At 43.4% G+C, this 18,798-nt stretch overlaps 1 protein-coding gene across 12 annotated transcripts in view; it reads left to right on the forward strand.

The window, feature by feature from the left end:
* SRGAP2 (SLIT-ROBO Rho GTPase activating protein 2) overlaps nucleotides 1–18,798 on the forward strand; it is a 262,852-nt gene that overhangs the window by 193,543 nt on the left and 50,511 nt on the right. For 10 of the 12 annotated variants that reach the window (XM_077157591.1, XM_077157594.1, XM_077157596.1 and 7 more), the window contains 5 exons: nucleotides 4,194–4,409; nucleotides 5,044–5,172; nucleotides 13,062–13,286; nucleotides 17,005–17,106; nucleotides 18,304–18,501. In XM_077157591.1, the coding sequence (XP_077013706.1) occupies nucleotides 4,194–4,409; nucleotides 5,044–5,172; nucleotides 13,062–13,286; nucleotides 17,005–17,106; nucleotides 18,304–18,501 (870 nt within the window). The remainder of the gene's footprint in view (nucleotides 1–4,193; nucleotides 4,410–5,043; nucleotides 5,173–13,061; nucleotides 13,287–17,004; nucleotides 17,107–18,303; nucleotides 18,502–18,798) is intronic. The other 2 variants (XM_077157593.1, XM_077157595.1) reach the window with 1 other exon arrangement.

An 18,798-nucleotide genomic window follows, 5' to 3' on the forward strand; every position in this document is an offset into this window, starting at 1 on the left:
TGTTCTTGATCCAAAAGCTTAGGTGTGGCCCTTTTGTCATGGTAACTATAAAGCCATTAAATACAGTCATGAAGTCATCTGACTTGTCTCCAGTGATGCTCAGTTTGTTTTGAATTTCTACTGCCTAAATAGCCAAATTGATAGATGGCAAACTTTGGTTCTGCTCCCAAGTGTTCATTTCTTCAGCTGAAGTTAAGTCTTTTTAAAAATAGAAACATGATGTGAACCATTTTCAGACTGGTTGAGTTTCCTGAATCCTACATTTTTTAATGCTGTACTTCTCCTCTTTATTTTTAGAGCTGTTTATAGGCACCAAGACGAGCTACTGCTTCTTTCTCTTTTCAAAGAATTCTCTAAGAATGACAATGACACATGTAATTATTATATGAATCCTTTTATTTTCCCTTAAGCATCTTGGGCCTCTGTTATTAACAGCTGTTTCTGGGGAGGAGTAGGTGGGGTAACCAGCAAACCCCAAACCAACTGAACGCTAGCATGCCATTTCTGCAGTGGAACTTTAGGCGGCAGCAGAACGGTGTCTAGGGATCTGTTGGCTTTTACCCAGAGTCCTGGAACTTCTAATATGCTATGACTTAAAAAAGAAATAAGTGAAAGAATACAGTTTGTGTTGGAGGTTGGAAGGAAACCCTGGCACTTGCTGCTGTGGCCTGAGGGCCTAGTTGGCACCTACAACAAGTCTTCAGGCAGTCCAGCATTGGCCAGCTGCCTTACTGGCCACTGTGAGGCCACAATCAATGCAGAGCATAAAATCTTGCCACTGGTGTTCGAACTGAGAATTGGATAGGCTTGGTGTCTCCTGCCATGAGGTAACTTGGGTGCAAACTCTTATAATCTGCCCAAAACCAAAATAAAAAATTAATATTTTCCTCTAGTAGCCAACGGAAGAGAGGAAAAAGTACAGGACACTGGAAAGTTTCAAAACAGACAGAACAGTTTAATGCATTGGTTCTCAAGCAAGATGTTTTCCCTCTCCTGGGGACATTTTTTGTTGTCACAACTGGGAGTGAGGAGGTTCTGGCATCTAGTGGGCAGAGACCAGGGATGCTACTAAAATCCTACAATGCACAGGACAGACCTCAACAAAGAATTATGCAACCCAAAATGTCACTAAGACTAAGATTGAGAAACCCTAGTCTTAGTGACATGAGTTTCTTGAATTAGGCAACCTAAATTCTAAACTGACTTGACCACTAGCTGTATGATCTTAGGAAATATCCCTGGCCTCTATGATCCTCATATCTCCATATACTCCAAGTACAGGGATCCCCACATCCTGGAGATTAAGGCAGGTGGGGGAGTCATACTTCCTGAAATATCAACCACAGCTGAGGGTCAAATGAGTTTTTAATTCCATAGGCCAATAGTAAGTTCAGAGAACAGCATTATGAGTTGTTTCTTCTGGAGGATGAAATAAACTTAGGAGAGAGAACAAGGCACCCTAGGATTAGGGTGACTAACTGTTCTGCTTTGTTTGGGTTGAGGGGTTTCCTGACCATGAGATTTCAGTGTTAAAACTAGGATACCAGGACAATTTGTCACCCTACCCGGGATAGTGGTTTCATTAAGTAGGAACTTGAGACTGTTGTATGCTGGCTTTGGGACACTACTTGCTGTGTACAACTCCTTGTCAGAGGAGTTGAGAAGATGAAGGGCATTTTATAAGGGAGACTGCTCTTTAGGAAGCCAGAGAAGGTACTCTAGGCCTCTCATTTCAGTGATTTCTTAGGCAATAGAAGTTATTTGGGGGCACGGGAAAAAGGAAAGCAGAGATATAAGAAACCCCCATATTTTTTCAGCACTCTTCTTACCTCTCATCCACCCCCAGAACCCATAAATTCTTCTTTTTGGGAGACTAATTACTCAAGGTTTGATAATATAAGTACTTTTGTCCCTTCATGATCCAAGGATCTGGGCTCAAGTATTACTATCAAAGAGGCCTTTGGACAAGAGGTCCAGACTCCCACCGTAAGTGGCCAGCTGCCACACTGCACCTTTCTCTTTTCTGCCTGAAGAGCCTTTGATTTCCTGACTTGGCATTCTGTGCCAGAGGCCACTTCCCACAGCTGCTATTCAAAGAGCAACCCTATTGAGCATTCTCCTCCATGTGTTTTTTCGCTGTAATGAGCTGGCTGGTTTGTAGGCCGTGGCATAAGTGGTTTTCGTTTTCTGACTGCTGCTCCAGGAATGCCTCTGAAGTCGAAGGACACTGCTTCCTAGAAAACTCTAGAATTCTCTGCCTCAGTTATATTAAGAAATATAACTCAGTTATATTAAGAAACTGTATCTGGAAAAGCCCAGCAAACTCCCCACTGGAGGGGTAGGTTTGGGAGGGGGTGGGACTAAGGCCACAGGGACCAGCTGAGTATAAAGAGTCAAGGAAGCTCTAGAACTGAGAAAGAAAGAGGAGCTGTTGGGACAGTAGGAGGCTGTTTTTGGCCCTGAGGTTTTATGTGTCTGTGCTCCTCCTGCGTAGATGTTCCCTTGACTTGGTGCAGCAGCTGTTTGTCTAAAGAGCCACTTCAGACTGGTATTTAGCACCTGTTTCCTTGAAACTGTTAATTTCCAGTCCCCCTGTTCTGTTTGCCTATTTGTCCCTAGGGACATAAAGACAAATAAGCGCTGTCCTTGAACTCAAGGCATTTAGTTTTAATAGGGAGAGACACAAAAGGAAAGCAGCAAGTTAAATATGAGGTGATAAGAACTCTTTCGCATGTCTGCACAGAGAAGGAATACTGGAGTCAGGAGTCAGGGTCCTTAAAGTGACAAGTGAATCTTAAACTCGAGAGCTCTTTTATTGTTCTCTGCGTGTCCCTTTTTTATAGCATTCTGCTCTTGCTTCATGATGCATTATCTTTTCATTTCTCATTTATCTCTCTGTCAATATTATTGATGGATAGCTTTTGAAGTTTTCTTCTCTATATGTCATTTGTTTCTTCTAAGTTGCTTGTTTTGGTCTTTGTCTTTCAGATTAGATATTTTCCTCAAGTGTCTGGTAATCCTTAACTACCTACTCAATTTAAGGTGAGGCACTAGAAAGCTGATTGGAAATTCTCTGTCAGCTGCGGCTTTCAAATTTTTTAGTCCTCTTGTCAGAAAGTTTCTGTTAGGTATAAAGAGGGAAAAAGCAGCTTCCCACCTGTTCTTCATCAGCAGAATAACAGATGCCTCTTACCCACTTCATGATTTACCTGGAGACCTAGAGGACCATGTGAATTACTCAGAGAGGCTTTTTAATGCAAAATCACCCCCAGATGAGAACCCCTACTCTAACCCAAGTCCATAAATGAACCCATTTTCTCTTTTCGAAATTCTCTATTCTGTACTTAAATCCTCAGCCTTCTTCAAACCATTAGCTAATGTACCTTTACATTTTCAGTTTCTATAGACCTCTTCTCTTCTCATGAGAAAAAAACCTGTAGATATTAGGAATCAGCCCATAGCAGGCTCTTAATATGTTATTAAGAAAAGCTAAGGAAAGGGGTTGGACTCCTAGACAGTTGCTTTAATGGAAAACTAGAAAATCACATCCCTTTCCTTTTATACCATGTCCTTCCTGTGGCAACTCAAGTTGTACTTCTTGTGGATTCTATTCCTTTACAGGTTTTTATCTGATTGCTGTGCAGGTTTACGGTCTTCATGGGGTTGTTATCTAGATCATAGAATTGCTACAAGGATGAAATGAGAAATGTGTAGCACTTGGCACAAAGCCAGGAATATATTGTGTGTTCAGTAAATGGTAGTTGCCATTGTTTTTGTCACTGCTGTTCTGGTTACTGTGATAGAGGACATTTTATCTGGACAAAGCAGCCTAGACAGATACCCTCCAAATACAGAGCAATATCAGAGCTTTTGGATCCTTTTCCTCTTTCCCATTAAAATCTGAACACTACAAAAAGTCTAAGCTACCCTTCAAGGTGTGCTGCCTTCTGCATGGTTCCTAACCAGCCCAGGAAGGCTTGGCCCTCGTGTTCTTAGTGCAGTGTTGTTGTTTCCTATCCACTGGGTATTGGGTCTTTGATATATGCTGTTTCCTGAATCAAACACTTCTGAATTTTTCCCCTAAGGGTATGAGGATAGTGCTCCATGGAGCAGACAGGTCTGTTAGTCTGTAAAGCAGAAAATTGACCCCATTGTCTTGACCTCTGGGGATGGGGGCGGGGGTTGTCTTGCAGGTTATGAAGACATATCACATGTACAATGCTGACAGCATCAGTGCTCAGAGCAAGCTAAAGGAGGCCGAGAAGCAGGAGGAAAAGCAAATTGGCAAATCTGTAAAGCAGGAGGATCGGCAGACCCCACGCTCTCCTGATTCCTCATCCAATGTCCGAATTGAGGAAAAACATGTCCGGAGGAGCTCAGTAAAGAAGATTGAGAAGATGAAGGAAAAGGTGGGTACATCTGGCAACTCTACAGACCAGGAAGCCGTGCTCCATGGAGCATGACTGATAGAAATTTCCCAGGAGGAGCCTTCAAGAGCAGAACAAGGAAGCGCTGTATTCTTTTAGTGTCTCGTGACCACAAGTGAGCCCTTTCTCTTTGCCCTCAAGAAATCCTAGTTATTAACAAGAACTGAGGCAAGTGGTCTCCAAGTTTTTAGCCTCTAACCGATAAAAAAGAAGCAGTAGTCACTTTTCCCAATCCATTTTACAAATAGCCAAACATCCTGTTGCCTGGGAGGACTGTAGACCTAGAGTGTGGCTTCAGATGACAAGTGTTCCGGGGGTAAGGGTAGTGGCACCTCCTTCAGGGCAGCAGTGGGAGGAGAGAGAGTGATATTTGCAGATAGAACCAAAGTGGGGCATGCATCTCTTATAGGGAGTCTCATTAACCTTTCCTGGATTGATCTACATTATGCCCTTGAATCTCATTATACAGAATTAGAACCCAATTTAAGGTAGAAGTGCATTGGGAATAGCAGCATAATTGTGGTTCTTGAATGTACTGTACTTTTCATCATTCAGAGAACAATCTTCCCTTTAAAAAAAAATAAAACTAAAATTGAACTTCTGTTCTCTTTCTCAGCGCCAAGCCAAGTACACGGAGAATAAACTGAAGGCCATTAAAGCCCGGAATGAGTACTTACTGGCTTTGGAAGCAACCAATGCATCTGTCTTCAAGTACTACATCCACGACCTGTCTGACCTTATTGATGTAAGTGCTTAAAGCCAGATCCCTCTTTCCCATTGTTGGAACCCTGGTTGACTGTTCCCCAGCTCTGTTGCTCAGGCATCTCAGAGTTTTTTGAGAATGATTATGAAGATAGTAGCTATGATCTGTCAGGGACCTACCACATGCCAGGCACCAGGTGAAATGCTTTATACATTATCTCATTTAATCCTCATGCCAGCTCAGGAAATGAGACATTATTAACTCTATTTTTGGATGAGCATTCAGAAAGTTTACAGAAGTTACCCAGAGTCAGCTACAAGTTACAGAGGCAAAGTTTACACCTAAAGCTGACCACTAAGCCCATGCTCATACCCCTCCCTATGGCCTTCTGTCACTATGGAAATATTCTTTTAGATCAGCTATCTGTACAGAGAAGTGGCAAGAGCTTAAAAGTTAATACCTTACATTTATATAGCACTGAATGTTTCTGAATATTATCTCATTTGATGATCACGTCACTCTAATAGGCACATATAACTATCTCTATTTTGTAAATAAGGAATCTGAGGATCCAGAGGGTTAGGAGACTTACTGCCCAAGGTTACACCACAAATTAGGGGCCTGATCATGATGGGTACCCAGATATCCCCGACATCTGGCCTATTCTTTGTGATATGTGGCCAAAGGTTATTGGAGAAGCATGTTAGTAGGCACATGTGTGTATCAGTCTGGGTTCTCCAGGGAAACAGAACTGACAGTTTGTGTGTGTGGATAAATACCATGAGATTTATTACAGAAATGACCATGGGGATCGACAAATCTGAATTCTGTAAGGCAGGTCACAAGTTGGTAACTCTAATGACAGTTTCGATGAATTCCCCAGGAGAAACTGGCTGGCTGAAGTACACGTAGAAATTCATTTCTCTGACTGCTGAAATCATCAGTTTCCCCCATTAAGGACTTCACCTGATTAAATAAGGCTTTTCTCATTGCTGGAGGCAATCTCTTTTATTAATTGTAGATGTAATCAGCCATAGATGCAATCAACTGACTAATGATTTAAGTCTGTGAAATGCCTTCATGGTAACATCAGGTCAGCGCTTGTTTGACCAAACAACTGGATGCCATATTACCTAGCCAGGTTGACACATAAACTTAGCCATCACAATGTGTCTGGCAAGGATAGAGTCTTTGTCTTTATGGATGCACTTTGACTTTCTTTTCCTCTGAACCCCCCTAATTTTTAAAGTAAAATCTTGCAATCCCTTTTACCTGTAGGCTCTAATTTTATCTAGTACCTAAGCCCATCCTGAGTGAAACAGCATCTCTCTCTCTCTCTCTCTCTCTCGTTATTAAATTGAGGGGCCTGGAGCCCTCTGATTTAGCATTAGCATCCCAGCTTTTAGGGCTTCAGGCAAATGCTGGCCAGTCTAGGCCTGGCATTTGCTTGGGCTCTTAGCTGGGCTTTACAAGCCTTGGACTAGACTTTGTATGTTTGCCTTAAGTTTCTCCTTGAATAAACCTGCCACATCTTTATAATATTGTGTAGTGTTCTGGTCTAAGATTTGCTGTTACATTACCAGCTGGATCATCTGGGGCTTGACACGTAACTGTTCTGTACCTCTGCTTCCTCTCCCTGTCCCACACCACACCCTGCCCTCCGGGACACTGAACTGAAGAATTGGACATCAAGATCTGGCTTCACATCAGAATTGCTTGGGGAACTTTTCACAAATACAGATTCCTGTCTCCTTTTATCCAGGGATTTTTGATTCAGTATGCTTCAACTTCTTAAAACCTTAGGTGTCTTTGTCTCACTGGGTAAGTGGAGCCCCAGTCCCTGTTCAGGTACCTCTTTGTTCTCTCTGCTTGTTGATGCCAATCTGAACAGTAACCTTCAGTGGAGGCGAGAGCCCTAAACAAGATCCTTTCTGCCTCCTCAGGGGAACATCTCACTGTTTGGACAGAGGTGTGTTCACCAACAAGAAGAGAATCAGTTCTTTCTTAGAAGCTCGGTTTCTGCTATTTATCTTGCATTTGATTAAAAAAAAAAATCAGACTATCTAATCTACAACACTTGTTCTACTGTATATTAAAAGAGCCTAACTTCATAGGGTGCAGAGTGAAGTGCCAGCCTTGCCAGACCAGGGCATGAGTGAGGTCACTGAGCAAATCCAGGGCTGTGGGTAGGAAAATTGCTCTTGTTTCTTTGCTGCTGTCTTTTTGTTGCCTTTTGTTTATTTGTTGATTGTTTTTGTTTTGTTTTGTTTTTCCTGGAGTGAGGATGATTAGTTATTATCTTTGGAAAAAGCTAATAACATTATCCTGCTCTGTAAATGATTAGTAAGCATTTATTTATGGGGAAATTATGTGCCTGACACTGTGCTTAGTATCAGGACTACAAAAAAAAGGAATAAGGGTTTGGGCCTGGAGGTATTTCGTCGACATGCCAGCAGATAATCTCCACTGTACCCAGGTAACTGTAGTGCTAGCAGCAAGCACAAGGGACTGAAGACAGTGTTCTTCAGAATTTAGGTCATGATCTATTAGGAGAGCCATGAAATCACTTTTTACAGAGTTTGGCCCATTTTTTAAATGGATAGAGTGAACTAGACAGTCCAGAAGAGCATCGTAAAGAAAATATTAGCGTGTTAATCACACTAGTAAAGTAAAGCTTTATTTTGTGAAGAAACATTTATTTTAGTTGTATGTCTATGCCATAATATGTGATGTATTTCTTACTATGCGTTGGAGATCAAAAGTTTGAGAACCACTGTCCTAAGAGCAGAGGAAGGTTCCTTAGGCTTCAATAAGTTCTTTACCTTAGTAGCCCCCAGTGCTAAATACAGAGCTGGGCATGTAGTACGTTTATTGAAGGAAGAAAGGAATAGAAAGAGGGAGGAAAGTATTTTCTCCTAAACCAAGATTTTTTTTTCCTTTTGTGCCTCTGAACATTTTTTAAATTGAGGCACAATTTGCATAAGTGACTGAATTGAAGTGTTATACTTTGAAGAGTTTTGACAATGTCATACACCCTTATAGCCTACATCGTTCAAGATATAGAAGATTTTCATCACTTCAGAAAGTTCCTTTTGCCTCCTCCCACCCTGAGACAACCACTGTTCTGATTCTTTCACCATAAATTAGTTTTGTTGAACTATTATAGAACCTCACAAAGGTGGGCTTATCCAGTATGTACTTCTTTGGCTCAGGGTGATATTTTTTATTTTCATCCATGTTGTTGCATATATCAGTAGTTTATTCCTTTTTCTTGGTGACCTATGTAATAAAAAGGGGCAGAAGAATACGATGCTGGTGAACTGACAGAACAGGAGTGAATGGGACGCTGGCTATCTTAGCATTCTGATCTTGAATCCAGAACTTGCTTTGAGACATGGGATGAATCTTGTTCCAGTCCATTGCCATCTGTGTTATGCCTTCCATTTTTGCCTCCTTCCTAGGTGTGCTGAAGCCCAAAATGTGCTTAATGCTTTAAGAAGTTATTTTTATTGATGCCAGTACATTGGTTCAAGGACTAGCCTCCAACTTCTTTTTATAGTATAGTATAGTATAAGGTTTAAACTTAGACTGGAGGAATCCATGTGAGGCATCTGACACACACCAGGAAAACCTTGACTTCAGTCCAAAAAGACATTCTGAGTTCACTTGATAGCCTCTAAGGACTGTAGCCTCACTGGAATGTAATCGTCATATTTTCAAATTTCAACCCCATCCTCCTGTGGTTCTCTCAGCCTGGGAACAGATGGATGAATGAAGAACAGTGCGTTGTCCTCATGTATAGCTGCAGTGTTCTGAGTGCCGTGTATATGGATAGAAAGTCCGTGAAGTCATGTAGACCCAAGTCAGGCATGAGGGAACTTGGCTTTTGCAATAGGAAATTTTGTTAAGAACAGTATTTTCCCTACTGTGTGAATTTGAATTGGGTGATATAAAGTACCCATTTTTCTTTTTGTAGGCCTTCTCTAGAATCTCTGGATGAGGAAAAAAAAGCTGGTAAAAGGTCAATGAGCTTTCAACTTAAGTCATCACACATGTGGATGGACTGTCATTAAATTCCTATAAAAATCTGATTTCCCCCAAGAGGGTTTTCATCAAATATTTATATAACCCAGAAATGCCAGGGGGACCAGGCAAGACTGCAGAACTCATCAGAAGCTATAGAAAGCATACTTTGTCCCCATTGTGAGCAATATAATGTGCTATCTCTCCTCACTGGAATTCTCCTGAGAACAAGGATGGAATTATTCAAATCCAGTTGATCTAACCTTGCCAGAAATTGCTTCTTTACTGAAGATTCTGGCTTTTCTACTTCAGATGTGTGGGTAACCAGGCTCTGGGAAACCTAGTTCAAACCTTCCAGGTTGGTGTGAGTCATGGAGAAGGTAGAGGGCACACTGTGAGCCATATGCCTACTCACTGGCACAGAGAAACTACAAAGCAGTTGTAGAAATAGAGGCTGTGGACCAGCTCCAGTGAAAGCTCCTTCCTTAGGCCGTAGAGAATGAGCAAAACAAAAGACCTCAGTGGTTCCTCAACTCACTTGACTTAGATGAATGTTCATCTTAGTATTTTATTTCCTGAGAGGATGGAATACGTCCTTCTGGCATTAATCAACTGATGTTTATTGAATGCTATTGGGGATTGAATTCATGTCCCCCACAAAAAGCATATTCACGTCCCAATCCCTGGTCCTGTGAGTGTGAACCCATTTCTAAATAGGACTTTTGAAGAAATTATGAGTTAAGTTGTGATCATAATGAATGAGGGTGGGCCTTATTCCAATTTGGCTGAAGTCCTTATAAGCAGAGAAAATTGGGCACAGAAAGAGAAGCCATGGAGAGCAGCTAGAAGCAGGAAGTCACTGGAACCCAGAAGAGAGCAGAAAAGATGTTGCCACATGTACAGAAAGGCCCTGGTACCCCACAGAATTGAGGTCAGCTGCAAGATTCTGACCCCTGGAAGAAGTAAGCCTTCTAACTCCTGAAACTATGAACCAGTGAATTCCTGTAATCCAGCCCATTTTGTTATTTATTTTAGCAATGGAGAAACTAAGACTTTGGGCAAGGCATGATGGTGAGGGATCTAAAGAATAAGACCCTGGGTTGTGTCCTCTAGAAAGCTTAATTCTGGTTGGTGATATGAAATGGCAAGTCACAGAAGGAGGGAGTATACAATGTGTTACAGGAGGGCTGCAGATTTGTGTAGTTTTGAGTGAACACAGATATAGACCAGGGTTCCAGGGCTGACTGGCTTCCCAGAGGCTGGGAATTTGATTTGGGTTTTTGGGAATTTGCAGATAGGGTTCAACTCCAACAGGTGAGAGAAGTGTGAAACATTTCAGGAACACAGTTTGCTGGAAGCTGAAAAGCAGAAGTCAGTGGATTTGGGAAGATTATAGAGATTGGTGTTTGTTTGGTAAATATATCATGCCAGATATATGTAAATATATATGTAGATATATGTAAATACACAGCCTATGAGGCTGATGTTATCCTTGTTTTGAGACTCAGAGCTTATGTAAATTCCCACAATTGACTTCAGGCCTATGCTTTTTCAGTATCCTACCCTAAACAGAGAGTATGTCTTTAAATTATAGCAGAAGAATGTGAAGGAAAAAATAGAGGGAGATGATGTTGGATGGGCAGGTTAAAGACATTACAGTTTGTTCACGCTGTTTGACTTTGCTCAGGTGTTTTGAGTTTACTGAGATGCAGCTTTCTAGTCTTGAAAATTAAGGTAGTACCTACCTCTTAGGGTTATTATGAGGATTAAAGTGAAGAATGTAAATAAAACATTTAGCACACACTACCTTGCATATAGTAAGCGCTCTTGGTTAACAGAGGCAATTTTTATTTGGCAAACTGAGGAAGGTAGTCTTTACTGCAGGAAAAAGTGAGAGCTATTATAGGTTCTTCAGCAAGGGAATATCATAATAAAGCCACGCTTTAGGACACTGAAGCAGATAGCACTGGTATAAGATAAGGGTATAAATTAGGGCAGGAGTAGTATCGGAGAAAAAAGGGGAGTTGCCAAAAACATGCAAAGGTTTATGGAGGGCATGTTGCCTTCCCTTAATTGTCTTCTACCTTAAAAGCTCCCCTTTCCCCTTGCCCCTCCCCTCCCCCTTCTCCCCTCCCCTCCCCTTCCCTTCCCTCCCCTTCCCTCCCCCCCACCCCTCCAACCACATACACTTGCTCAGTCCTGTTGGGCTGGTTATCAGACTTGTAACATAGAGTTGATCATCAGAGTCTACATAGTGCCAGTCAGGAAGGTTCAGGTTCAAGGGCAGCTTGGCCAGGCTAGCAGCATTCCTCAGAAGAGGGAGGGCCCCTGCACGTGCAGCCTCCCAATCAGTTGCTTTTGTCTAGCTTCCATTTGCTCTTCCCTCTCCACTGAATTTAATATCTTTCCATCTTCTGCCTCTAGTTAAGCTGTAACTGCTGTTATTCCACTACAGTCAGGCACCTGCCAGGACCTTTTGGCACTGAACCCAGAGCCTAGCCTAACAGGCACTCCATCGCTGAGCTTCTTGGCAGATGCTGGGAAGGAGGAGGCTGTCACATGCTTTTTCTTCCCCAACAGTGGCTGCTCTGATGTGATCATGGTGAGGGAAGGGATGGGGAGAGTTGATTTGATGTCTGCTTATGGAATGAAATGGCAGTCAGGCAGATGGTCTTACTCCTTCCACTGATTCCTCTTCTCTGACGTTTCTTTTCAGGTTCTGGACCTCAAAGGTGCTTGAACAATAGGGGGGATGATGGATAGCCGAGGAATTTGGATCTCTGGGTCCTTCCAGAAGGATGGGAAATACTATTGTAGAGTTGCAAAATGCTAAAGAGGGCCTCAAGGAATGCATTTAGTCCAAGGTTTCTTGATTTTCTTCTATAATAGAAGACCTCTTTCTTCAAACCAGATATTACACGAAATCCTGATCTATTAAATGGAAAAAAGAACAGAGCTACTTTGGTTGAAGCAGGGCTAGGTGTATCCAGGTCTTACTCGTTATGCACTTCTTAAGGGCAGCCCTCAAGCACTGGCACTAAGCCTTAGCGCTCTGGTCTGCAGCTTGAAATCCAACCACCTGGTCAAATCTGTTAATTTTACAACCAAGAAAATAGGTTTAAGGAGGGATGTAGTTCCTCCAAGGAGGCTTGTTTTGTCCAGTGTTTTTTTACTATTGTTATGTCTTTTATACCATTTTCTTTTTTCCTTTTACTTTTAGAAAGATCAGAATCCTTTACACGATTAAATGTTTCAACTGTTTTCTATTTAGAATTCTTTGGTCTTGTAAATGCTGTTTCTCCAGGGCAAGACAGAATTCCTAGTCTGTAGCTAAGCCCTATACTAGAATGTTGGGAGGTGATGGAGGATGATGACTAGCAGGAGTTGGTCCCGCCACTTTATTCTCTTCTTCACCCACCCAGAATTCTGAGTGGGGGTACATTAACTGTTCGTTGTAACACTCCTGATTTTGGAACCCTGAATTCTAGAATGGCCCGGCTTGGTTGGTGTATAGTGACTTAATCACAGTAGCTCTCAAGGAGTGGCAGGCTGCATCTCTGTTGTTAAATCTTGATATAATGGCACCTCCAGATAAACCCCAAAATGGAAGCAGATTCTCTTTTGATAATTACCAAATAGCACTATATAACACATGAATAAATAAAGTCATTTTGTCTTTATGAATCTTTTTCTTTCTGACCACCTCACAGTCCTCCAGGGCGCATTTAACCACTGGGCTTGGAGTCAAGATTGAGAAATATTACACAGAACTCAGAGGTCAGAATGTTAACTTTCTTACTGCACAGCCAATTTCACTGATGCTCAGACCTGCCCTCCAGGCCACCCACCCTTGCTGTCACACCTTGGAGATAGCCATGGTTTGCTCATATGTCTTCTCCCTCCCACAGCAGTGTTGTGATTTAGGCTACCATGCCAGCCTGAACCGGGCTCTGCGCACCTTCCTCTCTGCTGAGTTAAACCTGGAACAGTCAAAGCATGAGGGTCTGGACGCCATTGAAAATGCGGTAGAAAACCTGGATGCCACCAGTGACAAACAACGGCTCATGGAGATGTACAACAACGTCTTCTGTCCACCTATGAAGTTTGAGTTCCAGCCCCACATGGGGGACATGGTAAGGCCCTCTTTCCCTTCTCACAAACCCAAAAGGGTTTGAGCTCACTTGACTCTATACTGAGACCTTTTAATCCTGGGGAGAGAGAGGCCTGGGGCTGCCTTCTAGGTGGATATCTGTCTTGCTGTAAAGAGATGCATTCCATTTATTCATGTTTGTCAAGTGTCTTCTGTCCACCAGACTTGGCTATAGACATTGGGGATTAGAGTCTTCAGGTAGCTTACTGTCTGCTGAGTGAGGTAGCTGAGGTCAGAAGAGAGGTAGGAAAAAATGCCTAGAGAGGGGCAGCTAAAAGGGCCAGCATGATCAAAGGGGATAAAAATATACAAGTGTATTCCAAGAATAACTAACATTTCAATATGGCAGAAGGGAAGGGGAAGGATTGGGGCTCCAAGTGATGAGACAGAAAGAAGTAGGGTTAGATCCTAGAGGCCTTGAGATGGGGGTAGGGAGAGGGTTAAACAGGGAAATAGCTGGTCTTTGGTCACTTAGCAGAGTTCTGAGGGATCTTTATTCTGTTGGGTTCAGGAAATTGCAGTAAAGTCTAGTTTCATTTGGATATTGAGCAAAATTGTCAGAATGAGTACTTCTAAAAAGGAGAAGAGCTAAGATGCCATCCTCAAAGCCTGGTGTTGGTTACCTAGGGAGGGGGAGCATGAACACAGGGACCCTGTTTTGACTCTACCTCCAGTGACTAAAGCCATAGGAGCCTAAGTAAACTAAAGTGAGTGGAAATACAAACTCCTTGGTTTATTTATTGTGAGTCTTTCAATTCCACTTCTAGTGGTTGTGCATAGAAATCAGAGTGAACCTTAGTCCTCCAGATAGAAGCCACCATTTCACCTAATAGCTAAGTCAGAGGAAGGCTGCAAAGGCTTATGTAAGTTCAGGATAGATCATCAGACATGGTTGGATCCAGGAGCAGAAACTGTATCAAGGCTTTCTCTCTCTGCCATGTGTTAGCTCCATTCTCAGAGAGACTCTTATTCTGTGAAGGCAAACTGATGGCATTTCTAGCCTTTATGCTTGTGGATAGAAATCCAGTGGAAAGAATATCTACCTCCCTCCAAGAAGCTCTCCCAGAAGTCTCATTGTGTCTGTTTGGCTCTGATTGGATGAAGTGCTTATCCCTGAGCCAGTCACCATGACAGAGCATCTGCAGTCTGCTCATTGGCTTGTGCCTGGGTCAAATGCTCATCTGAGTGGGGTAGCATCCCATCCAAAATACTTGACTTGAATTGTAAAGCAGAGGTTCCTCCAGAGGTCAATCAGACCAAAGTTCCAAAAGAAAGGGGAATATATGCTGTGTGACTGTAAAAACAACAGTGTCCTCTCACCAAAAATTATACTTCCTTTGGGATTGAGATCCAGATGGTTTAGAAAACTCTGCTCTGGGAGTGACAACTCTAGCAGTGTAACCAGAGGATTTCCTGTCATCAATAAGCCATTATGGGGAGCAGGACATTTGTACCCTAAAGACAAAAATATAGAGATGATTTCTTTCCACTACTTCTTGGGGAAAACCAGACAGTTTACAGTTTGTTTCCATTGCTGTGGAAATGTCAATGTCTGAATAGATGTGGGAGTGAGATGGCAGCATGTGCAATTAGAGTTGGGGGAAGGAAGCACCAGGAAGTCCCATTCCTCACCTGCCCTGGCTCCTGGTCAAACTCACCGTCCAAGCCCTTGCTGTCAGCCCTTCTCCAGCTGCCACTGAGATTCCTTCCCAAGAATCAGTGGAATGGAGTGATACGTTTTCTGGTGTTGACTGAGTTGACTTCTGAGCCAAACAGCTCATCTCCATAAAGGGAGAATCCAGATGCTGGGTGCTCAGGCCTCCTCCCAGCCTTGTCAGAGCTTCAGTTTCATACTCCAGAGCACAGCTGGAATGCATTACCTTGCACCCCGGTAGAAGATTCACTGCCAAAACATGCATCACCAGCTCAGCTGCTTCTTAAAGGAACAGACTTAGAAGTGGTTTTCCCTCCATGATTCCTCCCTGCTAGGTCTGGGTTACTTTAAAAATCAAGAGTTCACTCTTCTGACTGGGTCCCTGCCCTGTGTGATATAGCTGATCAATGTCTGAGCCAGGTAGGGGCCAGAGTCAACCCTAGAGCTTGCAGAGACTCCACGTTCCAGCCTGGCCTTTGTATAAGTAGAAAGTGAAAAGAGATAAGCAGATGAGTTCTTGATCCCTTCAGCCAGTCTATCCCCATCAGTGTGGATTGTCTGTGGAGTGTGGAGGCAACAGGAGGGAGCTGCCTGGAAGTCCTTGAACTAGGGCCAAAGTTCGGGTGGTATGCTTTGACCGGAAACCCTGATGTTGGCCAAGGCCTCACACTGACTCTGGTGTTCCAGGGCACTTAGCCCAAGAATGGATGCCAAGTGCTCTCAGATGTACAAGGAGGAGGTACTTGGCTTCACTCATTGTACCCCCAGTGGTTATTGGGGCTCTGGATGCCTGACCAGTGACATCAGGCAGCCAGAAAGTTTCACTCTTGGAGCTGACCCATTCTGGCCACTGAGCTTTCTCCATTGTGTCTGCTTATCCAAGAGCCAGAGTGAAGTCAGCTCTCTTCAGATCTGAGAGCTGGCTCAGACGAGCCTGTCAGCTGGGGGGGGGGGGGGGGGGGGGGGGGGGGGGGCGGGAGTCAAATCAGTTGGGAACTTAAAAGCCAATGGAGGAAAAGGTCAAGTACAGCCTCCTCCATCTGAAGAGAGGTTTTGTCTTTTGCAGCATGAGAATGGTCTATGGGCATGTGAGTGTGCCCCCTCATTGCTGGGGTGGAAGGAGACTAATTCTATCCAGAAGTCTCTCTCCAGATAGCAGTCTGAGAGACACGTGGTACCAGAGTGACAGGAGCTGCCTCCAGAAGGGCTGTTACTCCTGCTTCTCAATGCTTCCAACTCTTCTGTTGCTTATCCGTCGTCCTAGGGGTGGGTGACCCCATACCATAGCCATGCCCCCATCAGGAAACAGTAAATCAACCACCCTTTCACACTGAATAAGTTGGGGAAAGCTCAGTGGCAATGATCCATAGGGGAAGGGAGTCTTTTCTCACTGGCAGAACCAGAACTGGTGAAGATATGGGTAAAATGATGGCTCTTTGAAAAATGCCAAGGTCCACCAGATTCCATGCCATCTGGGGTCCTCTAACATGGGCCGAAAACTTGTTCCTAGATTCATATTCTTTTTTATTGAGTCAGAGCTTTCATGCATGGCTCATGTTTATAAACACATGCTGGCTGCCAACAGCGGCAAGTTATCCTTCTGACCCACTTGTCTCCTGCTTTCACTCTTGTGTATGAAGGGGAGTAAAGGAAGAACCAAAGCGGCAACCACTTGGACCTCTAGCAGGAAGTCCTTACTGTGCCAAAGCAGTGTGTTTCTGGAGCTGGGGCTGCCCAAGGCACTCTTCTCCAGCCTCCTCAGACTTCCAAAGAGCCACAGACCCTGCATAAGCCTACCCCTGCCAAATAACAAGCTTGGAGATGGACCCCAAAGAAAGACACCTGGTCTTTTCAAACAAGTCCCCTCCCCTTCACGTGATATTTGGTTCTGCAAGAGGTCCATGTACAGTGGCTTTAGATTTCGTGTCAACATAGAAACCGTGAGCCTTACAACCTTAAATATGAGTTGTTTTATTAGCAATATCAGAAACTTTGGGAACCACCAGAACTGTCTTTCTCCTTACCTAGTCCTGCTTTCTTTTGACAGGCTTCCCAGCTCTGTGCCCAACAGCCAGTCCAGAGTGAGCTGGTTCAGAGATGCCAACAACTGCAGTCTCGCTTATCCACCCTGAAGATTGAGAATGAAGAGGTGAATTTCCTGCCTAGGAGACTCAGGGCAGTCTTATGTTTCCTTGTCAAACCTCTTGCTGCTGCCCATGTGGAAGCAGGTGGAAGGAGCATGCAGGGAATGTCCGGGCTGCTGCAAACATTTCCTAGCCAAATGTAGGCTTGGACTTTCCCCCTCTGCTACATCCTGCCCTTGAACTCCAGGAAGTTCCTCTTGCATTGCCGAAGTTTGAGCTCTATTTTGAGCTTTGCAAAATGCTTTTTTTTTCCCTTTACACATTTCATCAAAATGGCACTTGGCAGCTGTGTGAACAATATAGTGTCTCTGAAACCACCCCCTCATGCCTGGCTTTTTCCAGCATTTTCAAACAAACAGAGGCCTTTGACTTTGACACTTCAAACGTCTCCATCCTCTTAGAAAAGGGTGACTTTCTTCTAGGCCCAGCATATCAAAAGGGCAGTATGATTATCTAGCTTCCTTCTTTTGAGTTCACATGGCTTCTTACCTTACATCTCAGTGAGTCTTAATGTTTCTCAGGAAAGTTAAGAAGGACTGGGAATGGGCCACTTAGTTTGCAAATGGAGAAATAAGTTAATTGATCAGTTACAGATCATGAAACTTAACCTGGGGTAGATATAGGAGTAGGCCCCATCAGACACAGTTCTTTGTATAATAAGGTTGGTTTAGATTCATTTCATTATCTTTCCCTTACACTTCCATTATAGCCAAGAACTGATATTAAATTTTGAAAGTTAACATTAAATATTCTCACTTGCCATGCAGGAGATCCAGGTTTGATTCACACAGCCCATACACTTCCTCAAAACAAAAACAAACAAACAAAAAAACAACAAAAATTCAACAAATGGTGCTGCAATAACGGGCTGTTCACATGGAAAAAGAATGAAATGTGACCTCCCACCTCCATATAGCATACAGAAAAAAAAAAGAAAAGAAAAGTAAATATTAAAAGAGCTGGGCCAAGCGTGTAGCCTCAAGGGGGTACTGGTATTTAGGTCCCCACTGGAGAGAGACATCAGTGTAGCAGAGTCCATATGATATTGATTGCTCAGCAGTGTCAGAGGGGAAGCAGCTACACCAACTGATGCCATCCCTCCCTCCTTCCCTAGCCCATTCCTGCTCCCACCTCTCCAAACTTCTTCATCAGCCTCTATCATGCAGCCTCTCCCTCATGCATTACATTGGCCCTTGTGTCAGGTGAAGAAGACAATGGAAGCTACCCTGCAGACCATCCAAGACATTGTGACCGTCGAAGATTTTGACGTGTCTGACTGCTTCCAGTACAGCAATTCCATGGAGTCTGTCAAGTCCACAGTTTCTGAAACCTTCATGAGCAAGCCCAGCATTGCCAAGAGGAGAGCCAACCAGCAGGAGACGGAGCAGTTTTATTTCACGGTAAGAGAGCTTGATGGCCTTCAAAGACCCTGCAGCACGTGAGGGAGATATGGAACCCAGAATCTTAGTCAAGTATCTGAAGGAGCAGTCTTTGATTATCCTAGATTGGGATCTGTACATCTTGGAGGGCATCTCCACATGTAGGGGCATAACGTCTACAAGTTGTCCATGTCTAACAGCAGGAATGCCTAGGGGGAAAGGCTGCTCCCAAGCACACCATTTCTAAGACTTCTTTAACCACATAGTAGGATTTGTTTGAAAGATTCCTTCTCAGCCATAAGGGGATCATAAAAGGAA

The sequence above is a fragment of the Tamandua tetradactyla genome, chromosome 4 (genome assembly GCF_023851605.1).
Source record: "Tamandua tetradactyla isolate mTamTet1 chromosome 4, mTamTet1.pri, whole genome shotgun sequence".
NCBI classification, from domain to species: Eukaryota; Metazoa; Chordata; class Mammalia; order Pilosa; family Myrmecophagidae; genus Tamandua; species Tamandua tetradactyla.